This window comes from Symphalangus syndactylus, chromosome 18, assembly GCF_028878055.3.
Source record: "Symphalangus syndactylus isolate Jambi chromosome 18, NHGRI_mSymSyn1-v2.1_pri, whole genome shotgun sequence".
NCBI classification, from domain to species: Eukaryota; Metazoa; Chordata; class Mammalia; order Primates; family Hylobatidae; genus Symphalangus; species Symphalangus syndactylus.
In genome coordinates, this window is record NC_072440.2 from 21,185,799 (window position 1) to 21,206,349 (window position 20,551).

Consider the following 20,551-nt stretch of genomic DNA (forward strand, 5'->3'; position numbering starts at 1 on the left):
TGGAACTCCTGACTTCAGGTGATCTGCCTGCCTCGGCCTCCCGAAGTGCTGGGATTACAGGCGTGAGCCAACTTGCCTGGCCTCAAGGGCCTTTTTGAAGCTCCTTCTTATGCTATGTTCCCAAAAATTTGGGAAACAAACACTCAGCACCCACACTGAGGGGCCAAATCTCCCCGCTTCTACCCATCTGTTGAATTGAGACGTTAGATGGGCCCGTCTCGAGGGTCCTAACAGCTCAACAGTTGTGTGACGCCATTTGGCCAAGCTTGTGGGGCTTTAAAATGCAGTTTGAGAGGACACAAAGCAGGTAAGGAGAGGGAAGCCAGTCTGGAAGGAATTGAGCAGAGAACGTGCGCTAGCCTGGTTAAACACTTGTCCTTAGCCTTAGCCCTTTCTGTGTCTAAAGACCATCGCTCTGAAATCTTGTTCTCCCGAGAGTGCTGGGGTCTTCTCCGGGCCTTCTGAGGAGTGCCGTTCAACGGCAGCAAAGGGCCCACGGAGTCCCCTGGGGTTCCAAGCAATTTTTTTTTTTTTTTTTTTTTGAGACAGAGTCTCGCCCCGTCGTCCAGGCTGGAGTGCAGTGGCACGATCTCGGCTCACTGCGACCTCCGACTCCCGGGTTCAAGCGATTCTCCTGCCTCAGCCTCCCAAGTAGCTGGAACTACAGGCACCCGCCACCATGCCCTGCTAATTTTTGTATTTTTCGTAGAGACAGGGTTTTGCCATTTTGGCCAGGCTGGTCTCGAACTTGGGACCTCAGGTGATCCTCCCGCCTTCGCCTCCCAAAGTGCTAGTATTACAAGCGTGAGCCACCGCGCCTGGCCTCCAAGCACATTTTGTATTAGCGACAGCTGTGCTCGGCCGGGGACGGTGAAAATATACAGTTCAGAAAATGCACCTCAGTGTGAACCAAATGTAGCTGAGCGCGCTTTAACCTGGAGGGGACATCGCCACCTCACAAACTCCCGAAAGAAAGGGACACGGCGCATCCATCATGGCTGCCGGAGACAGAACAGCTAGAGGCAACGGAAAGGAAATGGCGCCGGGGCCCGCCGCCATTCTCAGCGGGCCCAGGGCGGCGGAGCGAGAGGGCTGGCGGCGCCATATAGGAAGGCCACCCAGGGAATTTAAGACACTCCCGGCCTCTGGCACCAGAGGACTCTGAAACTTGATAACAATATGGAGGACGGTTATTGTCTCTGCAAAGCAACTTCTTCAAGCCGGCCGCGGGGTCTGTCCCGAGATCGGAATCAGGCAAAATCCTCTATTCTCTAAACAGAATGCGTTACGCATACTGCGTATCTTCGCAACAGCAGGCTGGCTAACGACGCAAAGAATGTTACGTCGCACTAGAGGCGCTTCCTCCCACCTCACCCCACGTTCTAGTTCAGGTGGCGCGAGAACTCTACGCTCGCTCCGTACTTTATTTTTCTTGTACAGACCGCAAATACGCCCATCGTCGCAACTGACGTAAAGTGCTTCCAAGAATACCCGTAGTTCCCCGCGGATCCCTCGGGCTATTCCGAGACGCTGTTTACGTATCGTGTCCGCCGTACGTAGCGTTAAGTTGGAGCCGACTCAGCGGCGGCCGCCATTTTGTGCAGTCGCTGGGAAGGAAGGAGACGCCTAAACCGCGGCGCTGCCCGGTTTGAGCGTAGCCAAACCTGCCCACCGGCTTTGTAGCCCCGATTCTCTGTGTTTTGCTCCCGTCTCCGACGAGAGAGGCGGCGACGGTGGCGTCTGCGACGGGAGACAGCGCGTCGGAGCGAGAGAGCGCTGCGCCTGCCGCCGCCCCAACAGCGGAGGCGCCGCCGCCATCGGTCGTCACCAGACCGGAGCCGCAGGCCCTCCCGAGCCCGGCCATCCGTGCCCCGCTCCCAGATCTCTATCCTTTTGGGACCATGCGCGGAGGAGGCTTTGGGGACCGGGACCGGGATCGTGACCGTGGAGGGTAAGGGTGGGGGAGGAGAGGAGAGGCCTGGCGTGGGGGTGGGGGAGTTGCTTCTTGGGGAGGCCCAGCGGACTGCGAGCCTGGGAGCCTTGCTCCCGACCCGGGAGGCGAGGCGAGGCGACTCGAGGCGAGACAGAGGTTTCGTGCGCGGGCCTCGGCCCCAGGGTAACTCGGGACCCGAGGAGGGCGGCCGCTTGGCGACGCTGGGCCTCTCCGTGCGGACGGCCGTCGTGGCGCGGCCCGGCCTCGTCCCAGCCCCGCGGGGAATCGGGAGGGGCGGCCTGGCGGCAGCAGCCCAGACCCGGGTTTAGGCGCCTCGCCTGGCTTCCCGGCTCTGGAGCCGGGCCGCTTCGGGGGGGCTGTTCGATGTCTTCAGGTCTCGGCGTTCATCTGGAAAACACGGATCTTCCTAAGAGAAGACTTCAGCCCAGGAAAGCTTTAACACGAAATGGCAGCCTTGACGTTGTCTCCCCAGAGTTCACTGTTTTAAGGCACTGGAGACGAAAAGACCAACTTACCATTTTTAGAAATAGGTTTTAATCCTCTTCAGTTATATTTTAAGTCGGAGGAAATGCATTGGGATGTAAAGCAATGGCGTTGCTTGCCATCTAAGTGACCGTGTTTAGGGGAAGGATGGTTTTTTGGGTCGTTATTTTAGTTTTAATCTTAATATTTCAGCCTTTTTTCTCTAATTGGACTGCAGCGTCAACTATTCTGCCTCGCTAGAAAGTTCTTGGTATTGTGGGCCGGGCGCGGTGCCTCAGGCCTGTAATCTCAGCACTTTGGGAGGCCGAGGCGGGCGGATCACCTGAGGTCGGGAGTTCGAGACCAGCCTGACCAACATGGAGAAACCCCGTCTCTGCTAAAAATAACAAAATTAGCCTGGCTTGGTGGCGCATGCCTGTAATCCCAGCTACTCTGGAGGCTGAGGCACGAGAATCGCTTGAACCCGGGGGAAGGAGGTTGTAGTGAGCCGAGATCGCGCGATTGCACTCCAGCCTGGGCAACAGCGAAACTCCGTCCGCCCGTCACCCCCCACTTCCAAAAAGAGTAACGTGACGCCACTTTATATGTGTGTGTGACCTTGGTCAAGATCGGTAACTTTTGTGAGCCTGTTTCCTCTGAGAAACGTGATAATAATTGCCTTTACTTTGGTGTGGTGTCAGGAATTAAGAGATAATGGATGTAATAGTCTCACTGTGGTAGGCGCTCTGTTAACGATATTTTCTGCAAACGTTTTTGTCTTTTGTGGTTCAGATGCACAACTACTGGATTTACTAATCACAAGCCTTCAGTTACCACTTTTTACAAAATTATTTTGATTTATACCTTATTAGGAAGGAAAACATTTGATCTCATTGTTTAGAGGACGAGAGGTGGAATGTTTGCTTCGTGTTTGACAGTATTGCTAAGTTTAGAAGTGAATTTCAGTTCAATGACTTAGAAAAAGAATTTAAGATTATCTAGGAAAGTTGAAAACGACACAGCAATTCCTCCCTAAGCTTTATACGCTAGACTGTAATGCCTGGAGACATCTTTGCACACGTACCCCAGGATCCTTGTACAGAAAAGTTTACACACCAGCATTCGTGCTGACAGGATATTGGAAACAATGCAAATGTTCCCGTAAATTGTGGGTATTCGTGAAATTGAATCAGCCGTGAAAAAGAGAAAAGAACTTGGATTAATGTGGATGAGTCACAGACGTGTTGAGTTAAAAAAGCACGTTGTGGTAGGGTGACACATTTAAGGATATGTGCAAATATGATAGGAAAGGGAATGGTTAACAAAATTCAAGGTAGTGGTTATTAGGGTGAAAGTTGTAAACTTGAAATAGGCACATAGAGGGGCTACAAGGTACTAATAGTGTTCTATTTCTTTACCATGGGTTTTGGTTTAATGTTTCCTTTCACCATATATATGCTTTAATAAGTTATTTGAAAGGAAAGAAGTGAATTACTGATCCATACTTTGAGTATCAGATGACATTTTTTAAAAATTGCAGACCAACTGGCCTTCTTTCATAAAATCTATGCCCCAACTCTCCCTTTCCTAAGAAATGTTCTTGATTATTTGAATTGCTGTTGTTTTAACTCAATGTTACACAGTCGAAGTGGTTATTTTGAAAAAGGAATAGGTGAGGTCAGTTCATGTATTTCACATGTGTGATGCAAAAATGATACGCATTGTACATTTGAAGTAGTATGGTTTTTAATGTTAATATATGACTTCAAAGGTGAATTTTTTTGCAAAGCCAAATTAAACTAATTACTGACCGGATAAAAACATTTGAGCAGCATAGTATACCAGAGAGTACAGTGTGCGTATTTAAAGATGGAATGGATATGCTCAAAAGTAAAAGACTTTCTTGAATTTTGAGGTCATTAATTATGTCAGCATTAATTATAAACATGGAAGACGGCATATTTTCCAAGAACCCCATGTTTCAAATTAAATGTTTAGTGTAGAATAGTATGTCTTGAATAAATAGCCAGGGAAATAAGAGGAAAAAAATACATAAATGATAATCATCAGTTTAAAGCCTTAACAGGAATCTTCTTTTCAAGTTTTATTTTTTCCTGAATCACTAAGGTTTGGGTAGCATCGCAATGTAGCAATAACAATGAAGTCTTTTGTAATTTGCAAGAGTGATAATCCAAAGACTTTTTCTACCTCTTGAAAAGTACCTTATTTAGCTACTTCATTTGCAAGTGTGGCGGGAGCGGCAATTGAGGTGGCCTTTTTGGTCTGTTCAGTATTGAGCCTTAAGCTGAGGGGCATATTAAAGATGTCGCTGACACGGGTGTCCCTATGCTATGTGCTCTTCCTGTTCTGATTCTTAATTTGTCTTACTGCCTCAGTAGTGGTATAAATGGAATTAGCCAAGTTCTGCCTGTTGAGTGTAGGTATCCAGTAAAATCTCCTGCCATCAATTTTTGTTACCTGTGTATTTAAAGGAATGTCTAGCTGGTTAAGCCAGAGTTCTAATGGCTTCGAATTGCAGGAAATTGAGGCCCTGTAGAATAATACACCTACTTGCCTATCAATGATAAAGTGGAACTTTATATAAGATGAAGTTACAAGTGGGTTAGAGTGGGAAAAGGAAACTAAATTCAGTACAATATTTTACAAGGAGTAAAGAAACTGAGTGAAAATATGCTATACAGTTTGTACGCCAAACAAAGACCTGTACTTGACAAGATGGAAATAGGGAAAATTAAGGCCATCTTAGTGTTAAGATTCTTCTAGGAAAAGTAGCTTCTGATTTCTTAAATATTAGCTTTGGCTAGTGGTCATATTTGTATTCCCCTTGAGCTTGTCTGTTGTGAAAGGTATATAAAAAGCAAGAAGTTGATCTTAAGTAATTAGTTGACTGTTAAAGCCTTAAGTAAGTCTTGTTAGTGTTTTTTTCTCTGTAAATTAATAATACCATTTGGGAACAAGAAGGAGATAGAAGGTAAAAGTAGAGACCAAAGAAGAAGGAAAGGTCATAAATCTATGTTCAGCTTTTTTTTTTTTTTTTTTTTTTAAACCGACCCTCCCTCTGTCTACCAGGCTGGAGTGCTATGGTGCCATCTCAGCTCACTGCAACCTCCACCTCCCGGGTTCCAGCGGTTATCCCGCCTCAGCCTCCCAAGTAGCTAGGGATTACAGGCATGCACCACCACGCCCGGCTACTCTTTTGTGTTTTTAGTAAGAGATGGGGTTTCACCATGTTGGCCAGGCTGGTCTCAAACTCCTGACCTCAAGTGATCCGCTGGCCTCCGCCTCCCAAAGTGCTGGGATTACAGGCTTGAGCCACTGCCCCCGGCAGGCTCAGCGCTTTTATTAGCGTAAGCTAAAAATGAAGACCAGTCTACCAGTCCTTTCCAAGACCCAGTTTTGCTTTGCAGATAAGCAGACAAGTGGAGTGCTTATCACAGTTTAATGGGGGAGCGGGCCCAAGAAGCTATTCTAAGATTGAGGGACTTGCTTGGAGTGTATTTTCCTCCTTGTCCACAATCTTGCCTTTAATTGAAACTTAAACTAATGTCATCCTTTGCCTGCATGTCTGCTACACAAAAGTAGAGACTTGTGTCTGTTTTATTTAGTAACTCCAGCACAGCACCACTTCAAACAGTAGCCGATACATACTTGGTGCCTAATAACTTGGTACCTAATAACTATTTGTTGAATGAAATGATGCTAACTTGTACTGAATGCTGGCTGTGCCAGATACTTTTATAGCACATTACACATTATTAGGTCATTTTCTCAGCAGCCTCTGAAATAGGTGGTATTATTTCTACTTTGCATAGGAAACTAAGGTGTGTAGAAGTTAAATAATTCTCTTTGAATTATACAGTAAGTGGCAGAATCAAAACTCAAACCATGTCTGGATCCAGAATCTGTGATTGTAATCCCTAGGATGTATTTCTCTCAATAAAGGGATTTTTAATTTTTCACCTATTGTAGCTATATTCATAAACAGTATTTATTGTTGTGTAGTAAAGGAAGTTTTACACAGTTCTCCATACCTTTAAATCAGATTAAATAAAATGATCTTTTTGGAGGTAGGCTGGTAGTATCCCTAGAACTCCATCCTTTTTGAATGTTCTTATGGCATGCATGATACGTTGCTTTAAAAATACTGATGAACTAACTGAAAGTTCCGTTGTTCCTAGATTTGGAGCAAGAGGCGGTGGTGGCCTTCCCCCGAAGAAATTTGGTAATCCTGGGGAGCGTTTGCGTAAAAAAAAGTGGGATTTGAGTGAGCTCCCCAAGTTTGAGAAAAATTTTTATGTGGAACATCCGGAAGTAGCAAGGCTAACACCAGTAAGTTTATGTGTATGTTTTAATGTGCAGATTATTGAACCAAGTAGATATATTGGTTAGAGTTTATTCATACGCTACTGTTGCTGTTTTACATTTTATTCTAGTATGGTGATATTTTTCTTTAAAAAATTTTTGATTAATTTGTTTTCTTCCTTTTTGTAGAAGACTGGGTTTCGCCATGTTCCCCAGGCTGGTCTTGAACTCCCTAGCTCAAGCAAACTACCCGCCTCAGCTTTTCAAAGTGCTGGGATTACAGGCGTGAGCCACTGCACCCAGCTGATTTTTTTCTTTTTTTTTGAGGTGGAGTTTCGCTCTTGTTGCCCAGGCTAGAGTGCAATGGTGTGATCTTGGCTCACTGCAACCTCCGCCTCTTGGGTTCAAGCAGTTCTACTGCCTCAGCCTCCCGAGTAGCTGGGATCACAGGCACCTGCCACTATGTCTGCCTAATTTTTTTTTTTTTTTTTTTTTTTTTTTTGAGACGGAGTCTCACTCTGTTGCCCAGGCTGGAGTGCAGTGGCGCAGTCTCGGCTCACTGCAAGCTCCACCTCCCGGGTTCATGCCATTCTCCTGCCTCAGCCTCTCCGAGTAGCTGGGACTACAGGCGCCCGCCACCGCGCCCGGCCAATTTTTTGTATTTTTAGTAGAGACGGGGTTTCACCGTGGTCTCGATCTCCTGACCTCGTGATCCGCCCGCCTCGGCCTCCCAAAGTGCTGGGGATTACAAGCGTGAGCCACCGCGCCTGGCCTGTCAGGCTGATTTTTTGTATTTTTAGTAGAGATGGAGTTTCACTGCGTTGGGCAGGCTGGTCTCGAACTCCGGACCTTGGACCTCAGGTGATCAACCTGCCTCGGCCTCTCAAAGTGCTGGGATTACAGGCGTAAGCCACCACGCCCAGCCTTTTTTTTTTATTATTATTTTGAGACGGAATCTTGCTCTGTCACCCAGGCTGAAGTGCAAGAGGCAGGGTTTCACCATGTTGGTCAGACTGGTCTCCATCTCCTGACCTCGTGATCTGCCCGCCTCAGCCTCCCAAAGTGCTGGGATTACGGGTGTGAGCCACCATGCCCGGCCTTTCTTATATTCTTAACTAAGACCCCTAATACTCATAAAAGGGGACCAGTTTAAATATGCATTTAATTTGTTCTCATTTGTTGATAATGCTTACTAATCTGTTTATTATACTTGATTGAAACTATTGTATATTAGGTCATCATGTCTTTTCAACTGTTAGTGAAAAAGATAGATTGGCGCTTTTTTTTTTTTTTTTTTTTTTGAAGTGAAGTCTCACTCTGTCCCCTAGGCTAGAGTGCTGTGGCATGATCTTGGCTCACTGCAACCTCTGCCTCCCAGGTTCAAGCAGTTCTCCCGCCTCAGCCTCCCGAGTAGCTGGGATTACAGATACATGACACCACGCCTGGCTTTTGCTTTTTTTTTTTTTTTTTTTTTAAGTAGAGACGGAGTTTCACCATGTTGGCCAGGCTGGTCTCAAACTCCTGACCTCAAGTGATCCACCCACCTCCCAAAGTGCTGGGATTACAGGTGGGAGCCACTGTGCCCAGCCAACATTGTCTATTCTTGTACCTCATTACCATTGTTTTTTGACTCTACACATGAAATGGTTGCTCTTTCAGAAGAAAGTGTAATGGAAAGAGTACTTGGGTCCAAGTTCCACTTTTTTTTCCTTCTCCTCATTCTGACCTTGGGCAAGTTACTTATCTTTTTTCTCCTATAGGAAATGGAACACTTAATCACCTACATCATTAATTAACTTATAAAATAAATAGGAGCCTTGCAAAGTTAAAGTGATACACATGAAAGTACCATGTAAACTATTAAATATTTGCCATCGTAGCTGTGGACTGGATAATTGCTCAGCTAGGTTGGAACATAAATTCTGAATGTTTAGAATAACTAGCTTATTAACCTGTCTTATTTCATTTTTTTTTCCATAGTATGAGGTCGATGAGCTACGCCGAAAGAAAGAGATTACAGTGAGGGGCGGAGATGTTTGTCCTAAACCCGTGTTTGCCTTCCATCATGCTAACTTCCCACGTAAGTGTTCTTCAGTCTAGAACCTTAATTTGTTAAATTGGGTTGAATGGGAGACAAGGGTAGTAGGTTAAACTCTTTGAGCCAGGCTTGGGGTTTTGTTGAAAGGACAAGAGATTGTTTTTATGGTCATCAGTGCTTCTGTTCTAGTATTTAGATGGAGGTTTTTTTTTCGAGGTTTTTATCTTTTTCTAGGGTTTTGCCCTCTGCCTTTTAGAAAACAGCAGAATGAAATTGCTTTCTAGCTGGATATAATGTGAATTTGGTAAACAATAAATGACTACCATGTTCCCATGTCCTGTTAGATGCTTTTGGGTAACGGTTTTTCAAATTTCTGGAACAGGTAGACTATTGTAGCAGCTTTTTTTTTTTGAGTGTGGGGAAACCGAGTCTCAACTTTGTCACCTAGGCTGAAGTGCAGTGGCGCGATCTCAGCTCACTGCCTCCTCCTCCTCCCAGGTTCATGCGATTTCTGCTTCACCCTCCCGAGTAGCTGAGATTACAAGCGCCTGCCACCACTCTGGTTAATTTTTGTATTTTTAGTAGAGACAGGGTTTCACCATGTTGACCAGGCTGGTCTCAAACTCCTGACCTCCACTGGCCTCAGCCTCCCAAAGTGCTGGGATTACAGGCGTGAGCCACCTAGCCTGGCCCTTAGCAGCTTAACAGTAAGCTGGTCGGAGATCTAGTAGATAAAGGAAAAGCACTTTGGAGAGGTGAAGCTGGGTAAATCTTATCTTCAGTGAGCTTAAAAGTTTTTTTTAAAACTCTTTTGGTTTGTGTCTTTAAACACAATAAAATGTGCAAAATAAAATTCTCTTACAGAATATGTAATGGATGTGTTGATGGATCAGCACTTTACAGAACCAACTCCAATTCAGTGCCAGGGATTTCCGTTGGCTCTTAGTGGCCGGGATATGGTGGGCATTGCTCAGACTGGCTCTGGGAAGACGTTGGCGGTATGTATGAGCAAGAGAAGATCCTTGATATTGTGGTAACTTATTTTGCTATTCTAATTGTCATACGCTCTCAGTTCTTCATAGAAGTGCCTTTCAGTAGTTACATACTATTTTAGTTATTAAATATATGGAAGCATTTTATGTTCAAATTTGTATTGCTTCCTGTATATAGCAGTGGTAAGTTCTGTTTTTCACTTTCCTATTTATGCATTAATTCAGTAATTACTAAGATAATATTAAGTATCTTAGTAAGATTGTACTTCTAAGCGTAAGGTTGTCATTCTTTCCCCCCTCCACAGTATCTCCTGCCTGCAATTGTTCATATTAACCACCAGCCATACTTGGAAAGGGGAGATGGCCCAATCGTAAGTGTGTTTCAGTTTCTTTGTAATTCTAAGAACTGCAATTTAGCGACTATTTAGGCATGGTGCTTTACATTATCCGTTTGTACTCTTAACCACACCCTCCATACGTGGAAATGGTTTCATTCTCATCTTGCTTGAAATTAAATGATTTACCCAAGATCACTCAGCAATTGAATAGCTGAGCTTACATTTGAACCAAAGTCTTACTCTTAAAGAAACTATGCATGCTATATGGGCACTTACTGTGCAGTAAATTCAAGTGTTTTCTGTTCTTGGGGGTTTTTTCTTTTTTTTTTGAGATGGAGGTTTTCTCCGTGTTGGTCAGGCTGGTCTCAAACTCCTGACCTGAGGTGATCAGCCCACCTTGCCGTCCCAAATTGCTGGGATTACGGGCATGAGCCACTGTGTCCAGCCTTCTTTCTTTCTTTCTTTTTTTCTTTTCTTTTCTTTTCTTTTCTTTTTTTTTTTTTTTTTTTTTTGAGACATATTCTCACTCTTGTTGCCCAGGCTGGAGTGCAGTGGCGAGATCTCAGCTCACTGCAACCTCTGCCTCCCAGGTTCAAGCCATTCTCCTGCCTTAGCCTCCCGAGTAGCTGGGATTACAGGCGTGCACCACCACTCCCCGCTAATGTTTGTATTTTTAGTAGAGACGGGGTTGCGCCATGTTGGCCAGGCTGGTCTGGAACTCCTGACCTCAAGTGATCTGCCTGCCTCGGCCTCCCCAAGGTGCTGGGATTACAGGTGTGAGCCACCGCGCCTGGCATTGAATGTGTACTTTTTTTTTTTTTGAGATGGAGTTTCACTCTTGGTTGCCCACGCTGGAGTACATTGGCACAATCTCGGCTCATTGCAACCTTCACCTCCTGGCTTCAAGCGATTCTTCTGTCTCAGCTTCCCAAGTAGCTGGGATTACAGGCATGCGCCACCACACCCAGCTAATTTTTGTATTTTTAGTAGAGATGGGGTTTCACCGTGTTGGCCAGACTGGTCTCGAACTCCTGACCTCAGGTGATCTGCCTCGGCCTCCCAAAATAATGGGATTACAGGTGTGAGCCACCACGCCTGGCCTACTTTTTAACTTTTTTAAGAATTAAGCTTGCATTTGTCCTATATATTTATGAACATGTACGGTATGTCTCAAGATATTCACAAAAAGAAATAATGCACTAATTATAATATATAGTATATGTCTGACAGCATTATTATTAGTTGATACCTAACGGATCAGTATATAAAGCAAGTTGCATGATTTGAATGGTATATGATACCTTGATTTTTGTATTATTTGGCTAGATTGTACACAGTCTTGTCAGATTACATGTAAATTTTCATTGTTTTTGCCTTATCTGCCTGGTGAAGTGTTTAAATTAGAGGTCAGGAATTGTCATTCTGCCAGTTTTGTGACTTCTAGTTTAAGTCAGGTTGACCATCCAAAATTTCAAATTTTAGGCCAGGCACGGCGGCTCACACTTGTAATCCCAGCACTTTGGGAGGCCAAAGTGGGCAGATCACATGAAGTCAGGAGTTCAAGACTAGCCCGGCCAACGTGGGGAAACCCCATCTCTACAAAAATACAATAATTAGCTGGGCGTGGTGGTGCATGCCTGTAGTCCCAGCTACTCAGGAGGCTGAGGCTCAGGAGAATCATTTGAACCCAGGAAGCAGAGGTTACAATGAGCCTTCATTGCACCACTGCACTCCAGCCTGGGCGACAGAGTGAGACTTTGTCTCAGAAAACAAAACAAATCGAAATTTTGAGGACCAATATGATCCTCAAAGTAAATGCTTGCTGGAGCATTTTGGTTTTTCAGGTTTAGGATGCTCAACCTGTAAATGAGAGTTGTATACTTACAACCAGGTAATATAATCTATATCTCCACTTCAACAGTATATATAAACTATAATGATTGATAATGTGTCATAGTAAAAGTGACGAGGATACCAGTATCATTCCAAATGCTAAACATGAAGTTCTAATAATTTTTTTCTACATTCCATTGTACTAATATTCCCTCCTTCCGATCTTCACCCCATCACTTTTAATGTGCTAGATTAGACAACAAAGAATTAGATTAGCTTTTTGTATTTTTTTTTTTTTTTTTTTTAAACCTTGGATGATGTCTCAAGTGTCTTTTTGTTGGTTTCAGTGTCTAGTTCTGGCTCCTACCAGAGAGCTTGCCCAGCAAGTACAGCAGGTGGCCGATGACTATGGCAAATGTTCTAGATTGAAGAGTACTTGTATTTATGGAGGTGCTCCTAAAGGTCCCCAGATTCGAGACTTGGAAAGAGGTAATAAAAGAATTGTTAGTTTATCTTACTTTACCAATTCCTGTGGATGAAATTGGAGAAAAAAGTGGGTTCTTGTGAAAAACTCAGAATTTCAGCAGCTTAGAAATTCTCAGATGTGACTAAAATAGCTATTTTGAGAGAGAAAGTTCAACATGGCTGGAAACTTTGTGAGGATTTGGTGATTGTACATAAATCCTGACATCATGCTTTTGCGGTTACTTTATTAAAATTTAGCTTCTCTGGGCCAGGGCAGTGGCTCATGCCTGTAATCCCAGCACTTTGGGAGGCCGAGGTGGGCCGATCACGAGGTCCAGAGATTGGGACCATCCTGGCTAACACGGTGAAACCCCGTCTCTACTAAAAATACGAAAAATTAGCCAGGCGTGGTGGCGGGTGCCTGTAGTCCCAGCTACTGGGGAGGCTGAGGCAGGCGAATGGCGTGAACCCGGGAAGCGGAGCTTGCAGTGAGCCGAGATCGTGCCACTGCATTCCAGCCTGGGTGACAGAGCGAGACTCCATCTCAAAAAAGAAAAAAAAAAAAATTTGGCTTCTCTGCAGCATTGAGTACAGCCACCAGGGCTGCTGCTGCTGCATTTTTGTAGAGTTGGGGTCTTGCTATGTTGACCAGGCTGGTTGTGAACTCCTGGCCTCAAGCGATCTTCCCGCCTCCGCTTCCCAAAGTGCTAGAACACAGGTGTGAGCCACTGCACCTAGCCGATTGGCTTGATCATTGGTTTTGTTTTACAGGTGTTGAGATCTGCATAGCCACTCCTGGACGTCTGATAGATTTCCTGGAGTCAGGAAAGACAAATCTTCGCCGATGTACTTACCTTGTATTGGACGAAGCTGACAGAATGCTTGATATGGGGTTTGAACCCCAGATCCGTAAAATTGTTGACCAAATCAGGGTGCGTAAAGCTAATAATAAGCAGTCTTTATGCCATTTGTCCAAGTTCCTTAGCCTGAAAGAAAGCCTTTCCTTTTTTGATAGCCTGATAGGCAGACATTGATGTGGAGTGCAACCTGGCCGAAAGAAGTAAGACAGCTCGCAGAGGATTTCCTTCGTGATTACACCCAGATCAACGTAGGCAATCTGGAGTTGAGTGCCAACCACAACATCCTCCAGATAGTGGATGTCTGCATGGAAAGTGAAAAAGACCACAAGTATGAAAGATATTTTACTCTCTGATTTGATAATGCTGATAAACCTTTTCTAATAACCCTCCAAAAGTAGTACTGCAGAAACCAGTATATTTTGAGGCCTGAAAACATTAAAAGCATTGCTAGCTTTCTGATAATCCATCTTCATATCATTTGTCAGAGCATTATGGTTAAATGCAAGGATTCTGAATTCTTGAGTTTGAAACTCAGCTCTGCTGATTACCAGCTGTATAATTTTGCACAATTTTATGTCTTGGTGCTGCAGTTTTTTCATCTGTGAAATGGGAATAATACCACTCACATGAGACTTGCTGTGAGGATGGTATGAGTTAGTATTTCTTGAGTACATAGCAGAACCTGACTCAGTACTCTATATATGTTTATTAAAAATTTTAATAGCACAATGTGCAAAGAAAGTACTGTAGCTTTGGGAGTTGATATTGCAGACATAATCTTCCACATAATAACTTTCTGTGTGATGACTGCATTGTTGGTCTTGTTTTCAGGTTGATCCAACTAATGGAAGAAATAATGGCTGAAAAGGAAAACAAAACAATAATATTTGTGGAGACAAAGAGACGCTGTGATGATCTGACTCGAAGGATGCGCAGAGATGGGTGAGTATAGCACCAAGGCAATTAACGGCTGGTTTTATAGTTAAGTGGAAATTTCTAAATTGGTATTCCAAATGTTGTATAATATTTCAATAACGCCTATCCATGCAGTTTGCTCTTTTAATGAGCACAGTCATCTATTCATGAAGCCTGACAAACCTTACAAAAATTGCATGATAGCATTTGGCTTTAAAGTTTGATTTTCTCCACTTTAAAAGATTTTAAAAATATTGGTCGCTTTTCTTCTGATAGTTGGCCAGCTATGTGTATCCATGGAGACAAGAGTCAACCAGAAAGAGATTGGGTACTTAATGGTAAGTTTAAAACTAAGCATTTTCTGTTGATTCCCCAGCCCCCGCCCATAAGTGAATGTCCATGCTGTGTTTCAGGGATAGGCAAACTTTCTGTAAAGGGCCAGATAGTAAGTATGCTTGGCTTCGTAAACCAAATGGTGGTCTCTGTTATAGCCACTCAGCGCTGCTGTTTTAGGACAAGAGCTGTAGGCTATAGGTAATATGTAAAGAAATGGCCTGGACTGGGCACTGTTGGTGGCTCATGCCTATAATCCCAACACTTTGGGAGGCCGAGGCACGTGGATCATATGAGCCCAGGAGTTCAAGACCAGTCTGGGCAACATAGTGAAATCCTGTCTCTAAAAGAAAAAGAAAACAAAACAAAACTTAGCCAAGCTTGGTGGTGCACGCCTGTAACCCCAGCGACTCTGGAGATTGAGTTGGGAGGATAGCTTGAGTCTAGGAGACAGAGGTTGGAGTGAGCCAAGATCGTGCCACTGCACTCCAGCCTGGGTGACAGAGTGGGACCCTGTCTCAGAGATAATGTGGCTATGTTCAGACAATATTTATTTGCAAAAATAGGCGTTGTGCCAGATTTGGCCCAAAGGCCAGTTTGTCTTACCCTTGTTGTATAGTTGATTGAATTACTGAGGGTACTTTTAGCGTGTGCTCATGGTTCTTTAAGGTCCACGATGCTGGCTCTTTAAACTTTTTCATAACTTTCACCACCCTCCCTTAATTAATAAAGTCTTCAATTTTTTCCTTCTGATTATAAAAATATAACTACCATTTGGGGAGAATTAAACTGTTAATGAAATATTTAAAGAAAAATGTTTCTTAATGAGTCATATTTTAGCATATTTCCTTTCAGTACTTTTCTTCAGGACTACTCTTAAGGGAAGCCATTGAGAAATGGAAGAGGCCATATTTTGTTTAAGAAATAAAATGTGGCTGGGTGCAGTGGCTCACGCCTGTAATCCCAGCACTTTGGGAGGCCGAGGCGGGCGGATCACCTGAGGTTGGGAGTTCGAGACCAGCCTGACCAACATGGAGAAACCCTGTCTCTACTAAAAATACAAAATTAGCCGGGCGTGGTAGCATATGCCTATAATCCCAACTATTTGGGAGACTGAGGCAGAAGAATCGCTTGAACCTGGGGGGCAGAGGTTGCGGTGAGCCGAGATTGCGCTATCGCACTCCAGCCTCGGCAATAAGAGTGAAACTCCACCTCAAAAAAAAGAAAGAAAAATAAATAATATGCATACCTTTTGGGGGGAAATTCAGTTCTTTTCATTCCACATCTTTTGAACTTGTTTCCTACCGACCCCCAACTTTTGGTTGTGTCTCATTTGGGAAATAACTTTAAGGGGAAAAAATTCTAGCTCATATTAATTATGTAACAAATGTATTTCATTATTAGTAGAGGTGACTCTTTATTGTCCTGCTGAATATAAGTGTAATAAAGATACTCAAAAGAATCACTGTCAGTCATTACAAGAGCTTGGGATTTTCTGACACCATTATTTGAAATTTTAACATGGTTATGTAAACAGATCAGATAGCGAGGAATGCTTATTTGATGGTGATTATTGTTTGTTTTTACAGAGTTCCGTTCTGGAAAGGCACCCATCCTTATTGCTACAGATGTAGCCTCCCGTGGGCTAGGTTTGTATAGATAGGTGTCTCTGTCAATGGTATATGTATCTTTTGGTTTAAAGATTTGTCATTTCAAATTCAAACTTCAAGTTTAGAAAGTTGTATATACATGTGGTTAGATAAATATTTGAAAGAAAAGAATACAAAGCGTGATTCTCCCCATTCCCCGCCCCCCCCATACTTTTTTTTTTAACTTTGGTATCCCCCACCCCCTTTTATTTTCAAAGTCTCTTCCTGCTCCTAACAAACAGGCTTTGGTCTGCAGCAAGGCCTAGGCATGACTGTTCAAACAGAGGGAGAGGAGACAGACAGTTGAATGCTCAGCTTCTCTCTGGTGGTGGTTTCTGGCTGGATAGAATAAGCCTGACGAAACCTAGCTATTGTAAGCTAGTTTCTTCAGTTATTATTTTCCCTGTTCCTGTCGAAGCTAGATACATACAGAGAGGTCCAGTTTTATGAAGGCTTATTAGATGGAATTGTATAAGTCTAATGCAGTATCAGAATAGCAAATGTGTGTATTGCCCAGTTTAATTTACTGAGGTCAAATTATCTTGGGCACTTGGCTATCCCCTCCTCCTACCCATGCGCTTATCTGTAGGTGTGTTATCAACTGATGATTTTCTGGAGTTTTTGACCCATTACCATTTAAGATATACAGAGAATTTTATGGTAGTTTAGCCCACTATTCTGAGCTAAACAGGTCTAACTCAGAACTTCTATATTTTAAAAAAAGATTATTTGTATTACAAGGAAATCCTTAAATTATTGACAGGTATTAATTTGCCCAGTAAGGTGAGAAGTACCATATTATTCCCTTATACTATTTAATATAAAGAGAACAGGTATTCAAACTGGAATACAAAAGTAATGAAGCCTTTTTATGCATTGCACTCATCATTCCCTCCTTCAGAGGTGGTGACCTGCAGCCATGATGGAAAGTTCTCTCTGCCCCTCTGCTCTCTGAGGTCATGTCTGGATCTGTGCCATTAAAACTTGGGCCTGTTGGGAGAGGAGGCGGAGGCCTGAAAGCAGTTTACATAAAGCTTTCAGTAATGGTTTTTAAACAGGCTTGCTATGTGCTGGTAGCTTCTTTGTGCATCTTGCCTAGACAATTAAAAATATTTGCTCCATGTCCCCTTGCATTTCTAAACCAAATTAATTGGCTACCATTAGAATAACTTAGACTCTTCATCCCACCCCCACTCATCCAAGTGAGGGGAGAGGGAAGGTACCCGAGTCTGTTTCTTGTTACTCAACATCAGTGCTTGTTTTGGGCCCCTTTGTTTGCTGCCTTGTAAAAAATCAAAAGAGGGAGAAAACCCACCAAAATGGCAGAATTCTGACCAATGTCCTACAAGATCCTGGAAAGTGAAGGCTTCTACCTCATAGACAGGGGTGCAATTTTCAGCTGAGTCACCAGGCCTTTTTTCACTTCCTGTCAAGCGATGGTCTCTTAAATGTTCCCTTCAGGTAAGTTCTTTGATTCCCATAATTTTATAATAGTTATCCTTAGGCTACCACTTCCCTTTCCACTGGGATATTTTTTATTTTTCCTTTTTTTTGTTTAAACTACACACTGTTAAACTAAAAGTATTGAATTTATTTTGTTTTGTTTTTTAACAGAAGCTTTGATATCAGCTGCAGATCACTCAATACATGGCCGAGACAAATCTACATTGGCCGGAAGCAGCTCTAGATGAGCCTCTTGGCTAGACTTAGTCCCTCCTAATTAGTGATTGGAGATTCAGGCCATGTCATAGGGCCTTTCAGACAAAAGGTTCTTATCCCAGTCAGCTAGCCAAAACATTAACTTTTGATTTCTTACCCTGCTACAGCATCTTCTAGAAAGGCAGCAAGATAATATTGTGGCAGTACACAGATAACATCAGGGTAGACTTGACTGGAGAAAACCAGATTCTGCGCTTGCTCCTATGTGCCCCCATCCAGCTGTGTGTGCACACACAGGACACCTTTCTAGTATGAAGAACTTGCATCATGTCTGCCCTCTATTGAACACCCCCAGAAATACTTCCAAGTATTAGCATGTGAACTGTTGACTCCAGCCTCTGGTGCTTTCTGCTAGGAAAGCACACTTACGCATTCAGTGTAGTAATTGAACTTGTTCTGCTGCCATGGTCATATGCAGTGGGATTGCGTAAGGAGCATTATCCTAGCTCTGAAGATACCATGGAGTAGAATTTCCCACCCCCTGTCTTACATCCACCCTGGCCCTGTAAATTCTTTTTTCCTTTGTTGCGTCAACGACCCTAGCCGGAGACTCAAGCTGCCCCCTGTGATAAGTGCCTTCTCGTCTTTCTGGTGTGATTCAGGACTTTAGGGGTCAGTAAAGACCGAGGAGCCTTTATTGTAATAAGAAACAGACATAATGCCCCTTCTTCACAAGCCCTGTAACAACAGCTAATTTTTTTTTTTTAATCTCCCCTTTCTCCCTTGAAATTAATCCAGTCTGGGCAATAGATGCAGTCTGACCCTTTGGATGTAACTTACATTTTTTTATTAATTATTTTTTTCTACAATCGCCCCAATTATCCTTGGGGGAGGCGTTGGAGGACCTGAAATTTTTACCCAAACCCAGGTTCTCCGGCGCTTGGCAACCAAATGGGGCTACAGAGAAGCATCTAAGCCAGTTCACAGAGCGAGCGTGTGTGGGGACTTCTCACTGCCACGGACCCTTGATGCATGCTCCCCGCGCTCCAGTGGTCCCGTGTCAGAAGGCGGAGTTTTCGAAAGGAGGCCGCCAAAAATAAAAGGCAAAGAGACGGGATCGGCTGCAGCGGTTTCCCAAAGGAGGAGGGAGTGTGCATCGGTCTGGTAACAAACAGAGAATGTTTTTTAATTATTTATATCACAAAAATCTGTGTTTTATCTAGGATATTTTCTGAATATTCTTTGTAAAATGCAGATTTTTTTCCACAAAACAGTAGGATTCTTTGTTATATTCTTAAAATTGTTTGTTTAAGTAGGTAAAAATATACATTCAGCTGAAAGCATTACACTAACATTTACATTTGAAGCCTTAGGAGGTTATTCAGCCCAATTCTCAGCAGTAGAGAGAATACTAAACTTGTGTCTCAAGGTTTCATGGTTTTCCCACATTCTTTGGCTATTAATTTAATTTCCCAGGTCACGTAGACAATCGTTGATAATTGAAACAAGTCCTGAGTTGAAATAACCTTGAGTTGAGCAAAAATATCCTCATTTTGGCAGAAGCTGGGCTTGGTAGTACAGTAAAATTTTAGTGTAATGTGCTCTTGTAATTGAAAGGGGATAGATAATCTGGATGTTTTTGCAAAGGAAAATAGGTGCATACTTAACAGCTTTGGCTCTACTCAGTTTCTTAAAAAGATAAGAGCAAAAAAAGTTAAATGTTTTGATTAAGTTTCCTTTAAATTGTAGTAATAAAATATATGAAGCTCCTTTTTTTACTTTGCTCTGTGACTGGTTTAAAGGTAAGTTTGTTTTGTTGTTGGTAGATTTTGCCAGGCTTCTCCCAACAGAGTAGAAGTGATTTGGCCTCGCAACTTAACAGTGGTTTACCACTTCGTTCTACGTTCCAGTTTTGTAAAGGATAGTACTGGAATTTGCGTCTGAAGACCAATCTTGGTATAACTCCTGTCAGTATATTGGTAAAATGTAGCAGAGGCAGGAGTTTGGATGTTTGGATGGGATTCCCTTAGGATTCTACAGCCAATAAAGATCCTACTTCCCATGCATGTCCCAGGAATCAGTAATCCTCTTTTACTCTGTTGGGATGAGTCTTTTTTTGTTTCTGTTCAGAGTGGTTACTAACTTCACCTTCTTTCCTCTTGCTGTCATCTGCATTCGTGCTTCCCACCTGTTGTTGGCATGTCCTTTACCTTCTCTTTCCCTGCCACATCAACCTACACACTGACTCATCATTGACGTGGAAGATGTGGAAGATGTCAAGTTTGTGATCAACTATGACTATCCAAACAGCTCAGAGGATTATGTGCACCGTATTGGCCGAACAGCCCGTAGCACCAACAAGGGTACCGCCTATACCTTCTTCACCCCAGGGAACCTAAAACAGGCCAGAGAGCTTATCAAAGTGCTGGAAGAGGCCAATCAGGCTATCAATCCAAAACTGATGCAGCTTGTGGACCACAGAGGAGGTGGCGGAGGCGGGGGTAAGGGTAAGTCCTGGAGTTTTCCAGGTACTGCCAAGGTATCTCTTTATGCCTTCTGTGCCTTGCTTTTAGTTGCTGTTTTTAACCATGCAAAGGCTGTAAGTATGTTGCTTAATTGCAAAGGACACTGCCTAATGCTTTTTATAACCTTTTTCACTAAGAAAACGTGAAGTTTGTTGTGATAGTCCTATTAAGCTAAATTGTGATTTTTTTCTAAGAGACTGGTCTG

The 20,551-nt window shown here is 43.4% G+C and overlaps 1 protein-coding gene across 3 annotated transcripts in view; it reads left to right on the top strand.

Annotated features, from left to right (window-relative positions):
* Positions 1-20,551, top strand: part of DDX17 (DEAD-box helicase 17) — a 24,962-nt gene continuing 4,411 nt past the window's right edge. The window contains exons 1-12 of one of the 3 annotated variants that reach the window (XM_063623066.1): positions 1-307; positions 6,616-6,766; positions 8,720-8,819; positions 9,642-9,775; positions 10,075-10,140; positions 12,288-12,429; positions 13,177-13,337; positions 13,421-13,593; positions 14,097-14,207; positions 14,457-14,518; positions 16,103-16,162; positions 20,086-20,322. In XM_063623066.1, the coding sequence (XP_063479136.1) occupies positions 282-307; positions 6,616-6,766; positions 8,720-8,819; positions 9,642-9,775; positions 10,075-10,140; positions 12,288-12,429; positions 13,177-13,337; positions 13,421-13,593; positions 14,097-14,207; positions 14,457-14,518; positions 16,103-16,162; positions 20,086-20,322 (1,423 nt within the window). In that variant the 5' untranslated portion in view covers positions 1-281. Of the gene's footprint in view, positions 308-547; positions 1,952-6,615; positions 6,767-8,719; positions 8,820-9,641; positions 9,776-10,074; positions 10,141-12,287; positions 12,430-13,176; positions 13,338-13,420; positions 13,594-14,096; positions 14,208-14,456; positions 14,519-16,102; positions 16,163-20,085; positions 20,329-20,551 lie in introns of those variants that run through there. The other 2 variants (XM_055251864.2, XM_055251865.2) reach the window with 2 other exon arrangements.